The 14,736-nt window shown below is 45.3% G+C and overlaps 1 protein-coding gene across 2 annotated transcripts in view; it reads right to left on the bottom strand.

The window, feature by feature from the left end:
- The window catches only part of LOC144503558 (histamine N-methyltransferase-like), a 32,049-nt gene extending 24,720 nt beyond the window's left edge, over positions 1–7,329 (bottom strand). For both annotated transcript variants that reach the window (XM_078228041.1, XM_078228040.1), the window contains exons 1-2: positions 7,111–7,329; positions 6,082–6,226 (exon numbers count right to left, since the gene is read on the bottom strand). In XM_078228041.1, coding sequence (XP_078084167.1) covers positions 6,082–6,109 — 28 coding nt within the window. In that variant the 5' untranslated portion in view covers positions 6,110–6,226; positions 7,111–7,329. The remainder of the gene's footprint in view (positions 1–6,081; positions 6,227–7,110) is intronic.
- Between the last annotated feature and the right edge of the window lie 7,407 nt (positions 7,330–14,736).

A 14,736-nucleotide genomic window follows, 5' to 3' on the forward strand; every position in this document is an offset into this window, starting at 1 on the left:
AATAGGAGTGGAGTGGTAATCTGACTTGGATTGCCATTCTGTGGAAGTTCGGACTTTCCCCCTTTTCAAATGCATTATCAGAAAGGCACAGCAATAATGAGGAATTTTGTTTTTCCTTCATGGAATGTGGACGTTGGTGGCTGGCTGGACCAGCATTTATTGTCCATCCATTTAAGAGTCAACCACATTGCTGTTACATGTTGTTACATGTAGGCCAGACCAGGTAAGGATGGCAGATTCCCTTCCCTAAAGGACAAAAACAAATGGGTTTTTATGATAATCGACAATGGTCATCATGAGATGCTTAATTCCAGATTTTTATTGAATTCAAATTTCACCATTTGCCATGGTGGGATTCGAACTGGGATCCCTGGATTACTAGTCCAGTGACAATACCATGATACCACCACCTCCCCTATGATGTTAATCCTCATATAGATTGAAAATGACAGATGAGCAACGGTAGCCTGGATGAAGAACTCACAGAAGGTTTCCAGGATCGTTTTTGAGAACAGTACACTTTGAAGCCAACCAGAGGGCAGGCTACACTAGACCTGACGTTGTGCAACAAGATGTGAGTAATTAATGATCTCATAGTGAAGGTACTCCTAGGTAGCCGCAATCATAATGTGATAGAATTTTACATTGTATTTGAGGGAGAGAGGAGTGGGTCCGAAACTGTGTTTAAATTTAAGTAAGGGCCATTATGAGGGCATGAAAGCAACGCTGGCTAAAGTGAACTGACAAATTAGGTTAAGGCCAGTTTACTGAGACACTGAAGTGTTGCCAGTTTCCAACAAACTATCAGCAAGGATGAGGGAAAAGTAAAAATAAGAGTATTAAGATGCCAGATGCAAGGCTATTTAATAATGAGTCAACATTGGCCCAATGTTAACACTCTTACCTCTGAATCAAAGGTTTATGTATTTTGAGTTTCACTCGAGGATTTGAGCACCAAACATAGGTTGAAACATTTTTTACACCGACTCAGATGATGACTGCCTCTGAGGGAAGTCTTCATTGTACACATCTTTATTTGGCCATTTGCTACCACCATTTTCCCATTCTCTTCAGTCTCATAGAATCTGATAGTGCAGAAGGAGGCTATTCAGCCCATCAAGTCTGCACTGACCATAATCCTACCCAGGCCTTATCCCTATAACCCCATGCATTTACCCTAGCTAGTCCCCTGATACTAAGGGGCAATTTAGCATGGCCAATCTACCTAACCTGCACATCTTTGGACTGTGGGAGGAAACTGAAGCACCTGGAGGAAACCCATGCAGACATGGGAAGAACGTGCAGACTCCACACAGACAGTGATCCAAGCCAGGAATCGAACCCGCGTGTCTGGTGCTGTGAGGCAGCAGTGCTAACCACCCTTTCCTTCCTTCCACATTCTAATTTTGCCTGAGTCTTTTTTTGGATTTTAGCCCAAACTACAAGTTAACTGCTAGCTTAAAGTGTCAACTGTTTGCCCTCTGATCATACATGCTCCTCAATGGGCATTGGATATCTTCAGGTGCAGTTCAGTTCTTAGTACCCTCGCCTCTGTATCGAAAGGTTGTGGGCTTGTCGTCACATTTCAGAGAGTTGGGCACAAAAACCTGGGCTGATTTTTTCAGTGCGGTATGAAGGATTGTTGCATTGTCAGATGCAACATCCTTTAAATGAGATATTCAAGCAAAACCCCAATGAGCTAAAGAAACCCCAATGGCACTCTCTTTGAAGAGGAGAAGGAGAATGAATTTTAAACAATGATTTGAAATTATTTTAAAGTTCTTTCTCAGGATATTTCAATTTCTACCTTCACTCTGTGTATGTCTAACTCTGTAATTTGCTCCATGCGAGGATGTCAAAAGTGATTTTTATTGTACTGCTTTCAGGGGTTTCTCTGCAAATCCTTTAATGGGATTGGTAGTTTGTAAAGCCTGATGGCATTGCTGCTACTTTCTGTGAATTGCCCAGTAATAAGTTCATAAGCTCATAAGATATAGGAGTAGAATTAGGCCATTCGGCCCATCGAATCTGCTCTGCCATTCGATCATGGCTGATACGCTCCTCATCCCCATTTTCCTGCCTTCTCCCCATAGCCCTTCAACCCAATTAAAAATCTGTTTAACTCCTCCTTAAATTTACTCACTGTACCAACATCCACCACACTTTAGGGTAGCGAATTTCACAGATTCACGTCTGGGAGAAGTAGTTTCTCCTCAACTCTTGTTTTAAATTTGCTACCCCTTATCCTAAGACTATGACCTCTCGAATGAATGTGGCAATCCAAGGTCATTATCACTGCACATTGATGGAGGGGACATTCAAGTCAAAGAGATCGCTTGATCCCTCAGCGAGACCAACTTTGTGCTCAGCAGTGATTGCTCTTGCTTTATCACTAGCCATAAGATCTTGCCCAAAAGGTCTACATATTAATGTAGCCAAAAGATGTGAGGGGAATCTGAAAATGAATCCACTCCCCATCATTCTAACTCCCACCCATGTGAACAGATGCTCTGCGATTTCACATTCAGATCAGGTAATTTCCTATCCCGATCTTTTTTTGGCAGCCAGTGATCTTCAGATCTGATTTTATTGCTTTCACTGGGGGGCTGGCGATTGGGGCTGTCTTGGGGAACCTCAAACAAGCTTTCTGTTTTCAGTTTTTTCCCTTTCCCAATGTGGCAAGTAGTGTAATTTTGGCTGGAAATGTGTGCACTGCTCCTGCCTGTTATCTTGAGGGATTAGTGGGCAGTTATCACCCAGTAAACTGACGCTGCAGGCCTGAATTCAGAGTATGGCCTGGATTTTCCCAAAAAAGCAAAGTGCCCAACAGGTGGGAAAACGGGAGAATTTACAATCTGTTTTTTTGGGCGTACTTAGCGAAATGAATCTCTGGCACTCTGTGCTCCACAGGGGGATTCATGCCCCAAATGTAGGACTGGGGGTGTTGGGGGGAGTGGAGGGGGGAGGCCACATCCCGCTTGAGAGGCCAGAATCAACCAACTGAGTGGGCCACCGCCTACATGCTGATCTGTCAATGAGAAGATCAGCGCATGCGCACTGCTCCACCCCATTGCCCCCCCCACAATCGCTGGCCTACTCGACCACCCTCACCCCCTCCCTAGGCCATCACCAATCGCCAACACCCTGTGCAGCCCCAATCTCCACCCCGCCTTGTTCGGCCCCAAACTCCCTCCCACATGGAGCTCCGAGATCTCCCTGCCACCATGTGCAGCCCTGATTGCCCCCCTTCCCTTCCTCCCCTACTGATCCCATTGAAGAGTGTGCAGCAGGTCGCCCACCACCACCACCATTCGGCCCCCCAATAGACCCCACCCCCCTATGGGCTCCACCCCCCAGTAGGCCCTGCACCCTCTGGCCCCGCCTCCTTGGCCAGGCTGGCAGTGCAAAGCTGCCACTGCCACAAGTGGCACCCCCCCCCCCCCCCCCCCCCCCCCAACCTGGCCATAGCTTCAATGGCCTCTTGTTCCCACCAATAGGGTGAGCACGTCTGATCCCAATTGAAAAGGACCAGTTGTAATTCCGGGGGGGGGGGGGGGATGGGGGAGACACTAGTGGACCCGAGGCTACTCTCCCGGGCTCACTAATAGAACATAGAACATAGAACAGTACAGCACAGAACAGGCCCTTCGGCCCACAATGTTGTGCCGAGCTTTATCTGAAACCAAGATCAAGCTATCCCACTCCCTATCATCCTGGTGTGCTCCATGTGCCTATCCAATAACCGCTTAAATGTTCCTAAAGTGTCTGACTCCACTATCACTGCAGGCAGTCCATTCCACACCCCAACCACTCTCTGCGTAAAGAACCTACCTCTGATATCCTTCCTATATCTCCCACCACAAACCCTATAGTTATGCCCCCTTGTAATAGCTCCATCCACCCGAGGAAATAGTGTTTGAACGTTCACTCTATCTATCCCCTTCATCATTTTATAAACCTCTATTAAGTCTCCCCTCAGCCTCCTCCGCTCCAGAGAGAACAGCCCTAGCTCCCTCAACCTTTCCTCATAAAACCTAGCCTCCAAACCAGGCAGCATCCTGGTAAATCTCCTCTGCACTCTTTCCAGCGCTTCCACATCCTTCTTATAGTGAGGTGACCAGAACTGCACACAATATTCCAAATGTGGTCTCACCAAGGTCCTGTACAGTTGCAGCATAACCCCACGGCTCTTAAACTCCAACCCCCTGTTAATAAAAGCTAACACACTATAGGCCTTTTTCACAGCTCTATCCACTTGAGTGGCAACCTTTAGAGATCTGTGGATATGGACCCCAAGATCTCTCTGTTCCTCCACAGTCTTCAGAACCCTACCTTTGACCCTGTAATCTGCATTTAAATTAGTCCTACCAAAATGAATCACCTCACATTTATCAGGGTTAAACTCCATTTGCCATTTTTCAGCCCAGCTTTGCATCCTATCTATGTCTCTTTGCAGCCTACAACAGTCCTCCACCTCATCCACTACTCCACCAATCTTGGTGTCATCAGCAAATTTACTGATCCACCCTTCAGCCCCCTCCTCTAAGTCATTAAGAAAAATCACAAAGAGCAGAGGACCAAGCACTGATCCCTGTGGCACTCTGCTAGCAACCTGCCTCCAATCCGAAACTTTTCCATCCACCACCACCCTCTGTCTTCGATCAGACAGCCAGTTACCTATCCAATCGGCCAACTTTCCCTCTATCCCACACCTCCTCACTTTCATCATAAGCCAACCATGGGGGACCTTATCAAACGCCTTACTAAAATCCATGTATATGACATCAACTGCCCTACCTTCATCAACACACTTAGTTACCTCCTCAAAAAATTCTATCAAATTTGTGAGGCACGACTTGCCCTTCCCGAATCCGTGCTGACTAGCCCGGATTAATCCGCATCTTTCTAAATGGTCGTAAATCCCATCTCTAAGGACCTTTTCCATCAATTTACCAACCACCGTAGTAAGACTAACCGGTCTATAATTACCAGGTCATTTCTATTCCCTTTCTTAAACAGAGGAACAACATTCGCCATTCTCCAGTCCTCTGGCACTATCCCCGTGAGAAGTTTAACAACACCAGGTTAAAGTCCAACAGGTTTATTTGGTAGCAAAAGCCACACAAGCTTGTGTGGCTTTTGCTACCAAATAAACCTGTTGGACTTTAACCTGGTGTTGTTAAACTTCTTACTGTGTTTACCCCAGTCCAACGCCGGCATCTCCACATCATGACTATCCCCTTGGACAGCGAGGACCCAAAAATCAAAGCCAAAGGCTCTGCAATCTCATCCCTTGCCTCCCAAAGAATCCTAGGATACATTTCATCAGGCCCAGGGGACTTATCGACCTTCAGTTTATTCAAAACTGCCAATAATCATATTGAAATGGAAACTTCAATGTGGAAATCAGCCAGTGCAGGGCTGACTATGTCGGAAACCATTGCCTGGGAGACTTGTGATCGGCCGGATGCCAGTCACAAGTCTCGCTACAGGTCCCTCGCTGATGTCTCCCAGCCCACTGCGCTACTCAAACAGCGCAGTGAGCTGGGACAATTGCCCCCTCCCATATTACTTTCATCAGAATAAGAGACTTACCTCACGCTTATCACAAGCCATTCTAAAAATAATAACAAGATCATTTCTTAGAATCTTAGAAACCCTACAGCACAGAAAGAGGCCATTCGGCCCATCGAGTCTGCACCGACCACAATCCCACCCAGACCCTACCCCCATTTCCCTACATATTTCACCCACTAATCCTTCTAACTTACGCATCCCAGTACACTGAGGGCAATTTTAGCATGGCCAATCAACCTAACCCGCACATCTTTGGACTGTGGGAGGAAACCGGAGCACCCGGAGGAAACCCATGCAGACACGAGGAGAATGTGCAAACTTCTCACAAACAGTGACCCAAGCCGGGAATCGAACCCAGGTCCCTGGAGCTGTGAAGCAGCAGTGCAAACCCACTGTGCTACTTTGTAAGCAGCTAAAAATAACTTTGTGCCAATTAAGTAAGAGTTTACATATCTCATCGTCCATTAAGATTCTTTGGTTTTGAACAAGGCCCCTAAATCATACCTGACCAGTATGTCTGGCAAATTCTCATCAATGAATTTTTCCATGCACATATGTTCAGTGGAGTGTTCCAAGAAGACTTTAAAAGTCTTCAAATAATGAACATGATCTGAGCCGAGGGGTTTCATAGAGGACTCCATCTGCTTTCCTGCAAGTAAGAGAAGTAACAATTCAGTTCATTCTGAATGTTTTTTTAATTTGAAAAATATACTTTATTCATAAAAACGCTGAAATAAGCCATTGCAAAACAACATTCCCAATAATTACAAACAGTGCAAAAAAACCAGTCATATTTACAATACTTTATGGTGCTCAGTTACAAGACATTGCATTCATTACCGTTCAGTTCTTCAAACTATATACATTCATCACCTTTCACTGTGTGCTGTTATTTTTTCAGATTAGCACACAGTTACACAGTCCGAGGGTGTTCTACAGTTACTGGCCCCTCGGTCTGCCTTGGTTGAAAGGCTTTAAATGGTGGCCTTTCCCCATTGTGCTTTTGCGGCGGCTGCCCCAAGCTTGAGAGCGTCCCTCACCACGTAGTCCTGGACCTTGGAATGTGTCAGTCTGCAACACTCAGTCGAGGACAAATCTTTGCACTGGAAGATCAGCAGGTTTCAGGCGGACTAAAGTGCGTCCTTCACCGAGCTGATGACCCTCCAGCAGCAGTTGATATTTGTCTCGGTGTGCGTCCCTGGAAACAGCCCATAGAGCACAGAGTCCTGCGTCACCGAGCTGCTCGGGGCGAACCTCGACAAATACCACTGCATCTCACTCCAGACCTTCTTTGCAAAGGCATATTCCACAAGGAGATGTGTGACCATCTCATCACCCCCGCAGCTGCTTCGGCATTCTGAATGTTGTTATCTGTAGAAAGCAGGACATTGTCTGGACTTGGATGGTAAACTCGAAATGCTCCAGTACCGTCTGCAGCTGGCACACATTAACATCCAACTTCTTTCTCTGCTCAACTATCTGCCTCAGTCTTAGCCTCCTGTCAGCCTTAACCATCTTAATGTATGTACTCACCAGCACCGCGAAAACTCTGGAAATGGAATTAAAATGAAAGCTTCAAATCAACAAGCACAAGCTTGAAGTCACACAAGTTCGAATAAAAACAGGGGTGATTCCTCACCATCCAGTTTCTGAAAAGCTCCAATTAAAAGTTTTACTTGCTGAATCTTTTTCCATACATAATCACACAAATCAATTCCACGTTGTGTAATAACTTTCAGGCAAGTGTGGCACTTATTATATAGTCTATAGAGAATGGAATCTTCCTCAGGTATAAAGAAACTGCCCCCAGAAACTGCCAATCAGTATAGAGTGTTTCCTGCTCACAAAATGGTTTATTCCACTTCCTAATCAAATATTTACCGCACTGATGATCTCACCTGACGAAGGAGCAGTGCTCCAAAAACACGTGCTACCTGATAAACCGGTTGGACTTTAGCCGGGTGTTGTGAAACTTCTAACTGTGCACTGCCCGAGAATGAATAGCCAAATATTGGGAAATAAATATCTAAATATGTCACAGGATTACATCTGCAAATATCATGTAATGCATAATTCTTCACACTGAACATCCTTGTTTTGCAGAGTACGATACATTCTACTGCATTATTTCAGTGAATAGCTGATGGAGTTGGACAGGAGCGATCAAGGAATTCCGACCATTTTAAATGTTCCATCTCCTCCCTGGACCCAATTGCGTGGGAGAAATATAGGACATTCCTGTGCATTATATTAGTGAACAGGTAAAGTTAAACAAATCCAAAAGCTTGAAAATTACTCCAATTGCAAGGCATTAAACAAACCAATGGATCACCTATTACTGAACCAATCCCACAATCTGCAGTCAGCTCTTACGTAAAGAAACCTGAAATTTTCTTTGCATATATTTCAACTCGGGCTCAGAAACATTTGATCATTATTCAACAAAAGGAAATAATTATCACGATTAATCTGTCGTATTAACTAATGGTTAGCTAACTAACCATTAAATGAATTGGAGATGCAGGCATTGGACTGGGGTGGGCACAGTAAGATTAAAGTCCAACAGGTTTATTTGGAATCACGAGCTTTCGGAGCGCTGCTCCTTCATCAGGTGAGTCATAATTAAATGGCCTCTTCAATGTTTAATGCCTTGAAATCCATCAATTTTGGAATGTACCAAGTAAGTTTATAAAGCCAATAGCCAAAACTCATTTTATATGTTATCAAACAGCATGCAATGTTACTCATTTGGTATAACTCCATGAGTTATTTCCTTTATGAAAAACATTGAGAAGAATAGGACATAATGAAGCGGAGAACAAAGAGTATTCATGTTGCAAGGGTTAGTTCAAAAGGTCTCATGAAGATGTTCAGTGGCTTTAACTTTAAATATAATTGGCAACACATTATTATTTACATTCGTACTAAGTATAACACAGACTAAGAGCTAACATCATGCTGATTTTTACTCAATCTTTCAATCAGATCCACTATCATGTGACCCTCTACATCACACTGTGGGTGGTACTGTGCCCCGGTCCCACATTAACCCTTGTTATGCTGAGGACCTTTATACAACATCTCCCCCAAGACTTTGCCCAACATTACAGTCTTTACTTACATGTCACACCTTATCTGCCCCCTGCCCACTCTCACCCCTTTTACACCAAGCTTCAGACCTGAAGAACTAGGAGCAGGAGTAGCCATCTGGCCCCTCGAACTTGCTCCGCCATTCAATAAGATCATGGCTGATCTTTTTGCGGACTCAGTCCACTTACCCGCCTGCTCACCATAACCCTTAATTCCTTTACTGTTCAAAAATCTATTTATGTTTGCTTTATAAACATTCAATGAGGTAGCCTCAACTGCTTCACTGTACAGGCAATACCACAGATTCATAGTCCTTTGGGTGAAGGAGTTCCTCCTCAACTCAGTCCTAAATCTGTTTCCCCTTATTTTGAGGCTATGCTCCCTAGTTCTAGTTTCACCCACCAGTGAAAACAACCTCCCTGCTTCTATCTTATCCATTCCTTTCATAATTTTATACGTTCCTATAAGATCCCTCCTCATTCTTCTAAATTCGAATGAATACAGACCCAGTTTACTCAGTTTCTTCTCATAAGCCGACACTCTCAACTCTAGAATCAACCTAGTGAATCTCCTCTGCAACACCCCACCAGTGTCAGTATATCCTTTCTCAAGTAAAGAGACCAAACCTGTGCACAGTACTCCAGGTGTGGCCTCACCAGCACCTTGAACAGCTGCAACATAACCTCGCTGTTTTTAAACTCCATCCCTCTAGCAATGAAGGCCAAAATTCCATTTGCCTTCTTAATTACCTGCTGGGCCTGCAAACCAACTTTATGCAATTCATGCCTCACAAATTTGTCTCACAAATTTGACTGAGTTTTTTGAAGGGGTAACCAAGAAGGTAGATGAGGGCAGTGCAGTTCATGTTGTCCACATGGATTTTTAGCAAGGTCTTTGGCAAGGTAACGCATGGTAGGTTGTTGCATAAGGTGAAATCTCATGGGATCCAGGGTGAGGTAGCTAAATGGATACAAAATTGGCTTGAGGACAGAAGCCAGCTGGTGGTTGTAAAGGGTTGTTTTTCAAACTGGAGGCTGTGACCAGCGGTGTGCCTCAGGGATTGGTGCTGCGACCACTGTTATTTGTCATTTATACTAATGATTTGTATGGGAACATAGGAGGCATGGTTAGTAAGTTTGCAGATGACACCAAGATTGGTGGCATAGTGGACAGTGAAGAAGGTTATCTTGGATTGCAACGGGATCTTGATCAATTGGGCCAGTGGGCTGACAAATGGCAGATGGAGTTTAATTTAGACAAATGCGAGGTGATGAATTTTGGTAGATTGAACCAGGGCAGGACTTACTCAATTAATGGTAGGGCGTTGGGGAGAGTTAAAGAACAAAGAGATCTAGGGGTACAGGTTCATAGATCCTTGAAAGTGGAGTCACAGGTGGACAGAGTGGTGAAGAAGGCATTCAGCTAGCTTGGTTTCATTGGTCAGAACATTGAATACAGGAATTGGGACGTCTTGTTGAAGTTGTACAAGACATTGGTAAGGCCAAACTTGGAATACTGTGTACAGTTCTGGTCACCCTAATATAGAAAGAATATTATTAAAGTAGAAAGAGTGCAGAAAAGATTTATTAGGATGCCACTGGGACTTGATGGTTTGAATTATAAGGAGAGGCTGGATAGGGACTTCTTTCTCTGGAGCATTGGAGGCTGAGGGACGATCTTGTAGTGGTTTATAAAATAATGAGTGGCATAGATCAGCTAGATAGTTAATATATTTTCCCAAAGGTAGGGGAGTCTAAAACTAGAGGGCATATGTTTAAGGTGAGAGGGGAGAGATACAAAAGGGTCCAGAGGGGCAATTTTTTCACACAGAGGATAGTGAGTGTCTGGAACAAGCTGCCAGAGGTAGTAGTAGAAGCGGGTACAATTTTGTCTTTTAAAAAGCATTTAGACAGTTACATGGGTAAGATGGGTATAGAGGGATATGGGCCAAATGCGGGCAATTGGGACTAGCTTAGGGGTTTTTAAAAAAAGGGTGGCATGGACAAATTGGGCCGAAGGGCCTGTTTCCGTGCCGTAAACCTCTATGACTCTATGATTCTATGCACAAGGACACTTTATAAATGAAGATTGTCCGCAGGCTTGAGAATTCTTCCAGATCTCATTCTGATCACATTTGGAGGAGTGGTGGGCTCAGTTGGCTTGAGAAAACTTTGTTCGTTTGTGTTTGAAATTGAAATATCCTGTCTTTCTGGCACTTAAGCTAGAACTTTCCAGGCACAATAGAAATGTAAGTGACCACTTCCACCTCGAAGGACAAGGGCAGCAGATACATGGGAACACCACCACCTGCAAATTCCCCTCCAAGCCACTCACCGTCCAGACTTGGAAATATATCGCCATTCCTTCACAGTCGCTGGGTCAGAATCCTGGAATTCCCTCGCTAACGGCATTGTGGGTCAACACACACCACGTGGACTGCAGCGATTCAAGAAGGCAGCTCATCACCGCCTTCTCAAGGGCAACTAGGGATGGTCAATAAATGCTGGCCAACCAGCTACGTCCATGTCCCACGAACGAATAAAAAAAATGTTGTTTTAGTGGCTTTTGTTTCAGGATTTTGGCCAGAGGCTTCTATTATGAGCTACAATAAAACGGCAGGCAGGTGGGAATCTGCAGAGTAGTGGTGATGTGGGCATGTTTTCAGTGAAACCAGTGTCTGATGAGATAGTTGGGGTAAACCAGTCAGGAGTGATAATATTCCTGCCACCTCTTCCTTCCTCTTTCTCCTCCTTATCTCCCCGAGGTGCACAGTGAAGACCTGGCTGGATTTTATGCTCCACTGCCAGCTGGTTTGAAGGGCAGGCATCTCATCAAATCCAATACTTGGCCTGCCCGCCACTTATCCAACTGCCCACCCTATGCCGCTGACCTCTCTCAAATTTTATAGGGATGTAGTGGGGGGGTGGGGAGGGGGTGGGGGGAGGCACCCACCCAATTAATGGCCACCCAAGCTCCTGATCCCACCCCTACTGCTACTTTACTCACAGCACGGGGAGGTCGATGCCATTCGGGAAGCCTGTAGATTCAGCTGCGCAGGCTGGCATTGGCAAGGAGTGGGGGAGCCTCTTTTGCAGGCCCTTTGACCTAATGGAGGCATCCCTCAGGTCGTCCTGCCCTCCCCATTAACTTCCCCCCACCCTGGCCTCTGAAACAACCCCTTGTTTAGTGTAGCCTGTCTTGTCCCAGACTGGGCTGACATGAAGCCCAGGCATCTCTTTGCACTACCTTTTAGTGCCAGCAATGGCCACCACTCTGATACTTCATCCTGAAACCTCCCCCCACTGTTATTGGCTAAACTACGAAAGGAACCTCTCCCTAGACTAAACCCAAATGCCTTACATCCAGTCAATTAGTTCTAAAATGCAGTCCGTGTTGTTTTGTTAGCAAATGCAGTAACCGTTCTGTACATTGCAAAATCACCAAGAACAGCATTAAATGAAGAAGGAAATCATTATCGTTTTGACCTCGAAAGTGGGAAAACTGGGAAGATGTTCACCAACGGTCCGGCCCTCCACCAACGGTCCTACCCTCAACCAACGCTATTTGAATGGATGGTCAGCTACTTTCTGGGTCGTTGCTGATTCATCTCGACTAGTGGTTTCTGAGTTTGGAGAAGTTTTTTTGTTTGTACTGTTACAGATGTGGTATAGCATGTGCTGAAAAACAAGGGCCTATCTTCAAGGATTCGACACTCCAAGGGTTCAGACCACAGGCTCCCAATCATGGCTGCAGTGATTTGTAGTCCTCTTGGCCTACAATATGATGGAGAGAATGTGCAGAGTCCAGCCAAATGGAAGAGGAAGGAGGAGGAGAGCAGGAAAGGCTCTCACTAGGTGGTTGTATCCCCCAGGGCCTCCAGCAAGTTACCGTCTGAGTCAAACCCTCTGAGGAACTGTTTGGCAAAGGAGACACTGATTGAAATCTGTCAACTGTTGCCGTTTCAAATACAGTTTGTGAGTAAGCCAATGCCAGCATTGTTAGTGGCTCGGAAGGTGAACATGACACAATGATATATGTATTGGGCTCTTTCTAGGCTGAAGCAGGCGTTACTTGAAAATTCCCCCCAGTTCACTGCCAACGTTTATGTAATGGAGGTCACTGTGACTCTACACAGAAGGTGTTGCATACCTTTCATTCTATCTTATCAGGGAGAATCAGACAGATTGAGCACACAGCTTTGTGAGTATTGGAGGCTTCTGCGTGGTTCGGGGTTCTATTCACTGTACACACATCACCTTGCAGGAGCCCAATTTATATTCTGAAATTATACTGCAACCAGAAAGGATTCTATGACCTGAATGCCCAAGTGGTGTGTGACATACTCAGTCCATCCTGCAGCTCAATACTCATTAGCCTGTTGCAGTCATGATGTGATACTCTGCTGTGCCATCGGCAACCCTGAGACTGAACCCTGGTTGCTGGCTAGCTGCTGACCAGTGGTTCAGGACTCGATACAGAACCCACAGGAGTTGGCATCCGGCATTTAGGAAAAGTTATTCTGCCTCATGAAATGTAATCCAATTGAACATTGGGGTGCTGAAATAATGCACCTGTTTCCAGGGCCACAGAGGAGGAGCTCTGCAGTACTCAACGGATTGTGATGAAAGAGAGCGAGAGAGAGAGAATGTGAGAGAGAGAGAAACAGCAAGAGAGAGAGCATGTGTGTGAGAGAGAAAGAGGGCACGTGAGAGTGAGAGGGCACGTGTGTGAGAGAGAGGGCACGTGAGAGAGAGCAAGAGAGAGAGTGAGCGAGCATGTGAGAGAGCGTGTGTGAGAGAGAGAGAGAGAGAGAGAGCAAGAGAGCATATGAAAGGGAGAGAGAATGAGAGAGAGAGAGAGAAAGAGAGAGCGCGTGAGAGGGAGGGAGAAAGAGAGATGGAGAGCACGTGTGTGCGCAAGAGAGAGAGAGAACGTGCGTGAGAGAAAGAGCCCGTGAGAGAGAGAGGGAGTGGAGAGAGTGGGAAAAAGAGCATGTGAGAGAGTGAGAAAGAGAGAGTGCAAGAGAAAAAGAGAGAGAAAGAAAAAGAAGATAAAGAAGAAGGAGAAGGAGGAAAACAACATATCGTCTTTCTGGCTTTGAGATCCTCTTAATGGCCATCTATCACTGTAGATTCCATACAGCAATATAATGATTCTCCATATCACTTATATAAAGGATGGGAATAATAAGACCATAAGACCATAAGACATAGGAGCGGAAGTAAGGCCATTCGGCCCATCGAGTCCACTCCACCATTCAATCATGGTTGATTTCAACTCCATTTACCCGCTCTCTCCCCATAGCCCTTAATTCCTCGAGAAATCAAGAATTTATCAATTTCTGTCTTGAAGACGCTCAACGTCTCGGCCTCCACAGCCCTCTGTGGCAATGAATTCCACAGACCCACCACTCTCTGGCTGAAGAAATTTCTCCTCATCTCTGTTCTAAAGTGACTCCCTTTTATTCTAAGGCTGTGCCCCCGCGTCCTAGTCTCCCCTGTTAATGGAAACAACTTCCCTACGTCCATCCTATCTAAGCCGTTCATTATCTTGTAAGTTTCTATCAGATCTCCCCTCAACCTCCTAAACTCCAATGAATATAATCCCACGATCCTCAGACGTTCATCGTATGTCAGGCCTACCATTCCTGGGATCATCCGTGTGAATCTCCGCTGGACCCGCTCCAGTGCCAGTATGTCCTTCCTGAGGTGTGGGGCCCAAAATTGCTCACAGTACTCCAAATGGGGCCTAACCAGTGCTTTATAAAGCCTCAGAAGTACATCCCTGCTTTTGTATTCCAAGCCTCTTGAGATAAATGACAACATTACATTTGCTTTCTTAATTACGGACTCAACCTGGATAATAATGGATGTTTACTGTTCACAAGGTATTAGGATTAAAGCCTGGATAAAGAGATATTTTATTCATTAAGATAGACAGAGCTGAATAATTCCACCACCAACAGATCAGATCTAAGCTCTGCAGTCTTGCCACCTTCAGTTGTGAATGGTGGTGGACAGTTAAACTGGAGGAGGAGGCTCCACAAGTATTGCCATCCTGAATAGTAGG

The sequence above is a fragment of the Mustelus asterias genome, chromosome 14 (genome assembly GCF_964213995.1).
Source record: "Mustelus asterias chromosome 14, sMusAst1.hap1.1, whole genome shotgun sequence".
NCBI lineage: Eukaryota > Metazoa > Chordata > Chondrichthyes > Carcharhiniformes > Triakidae > Mustelus > Mustelus asterias.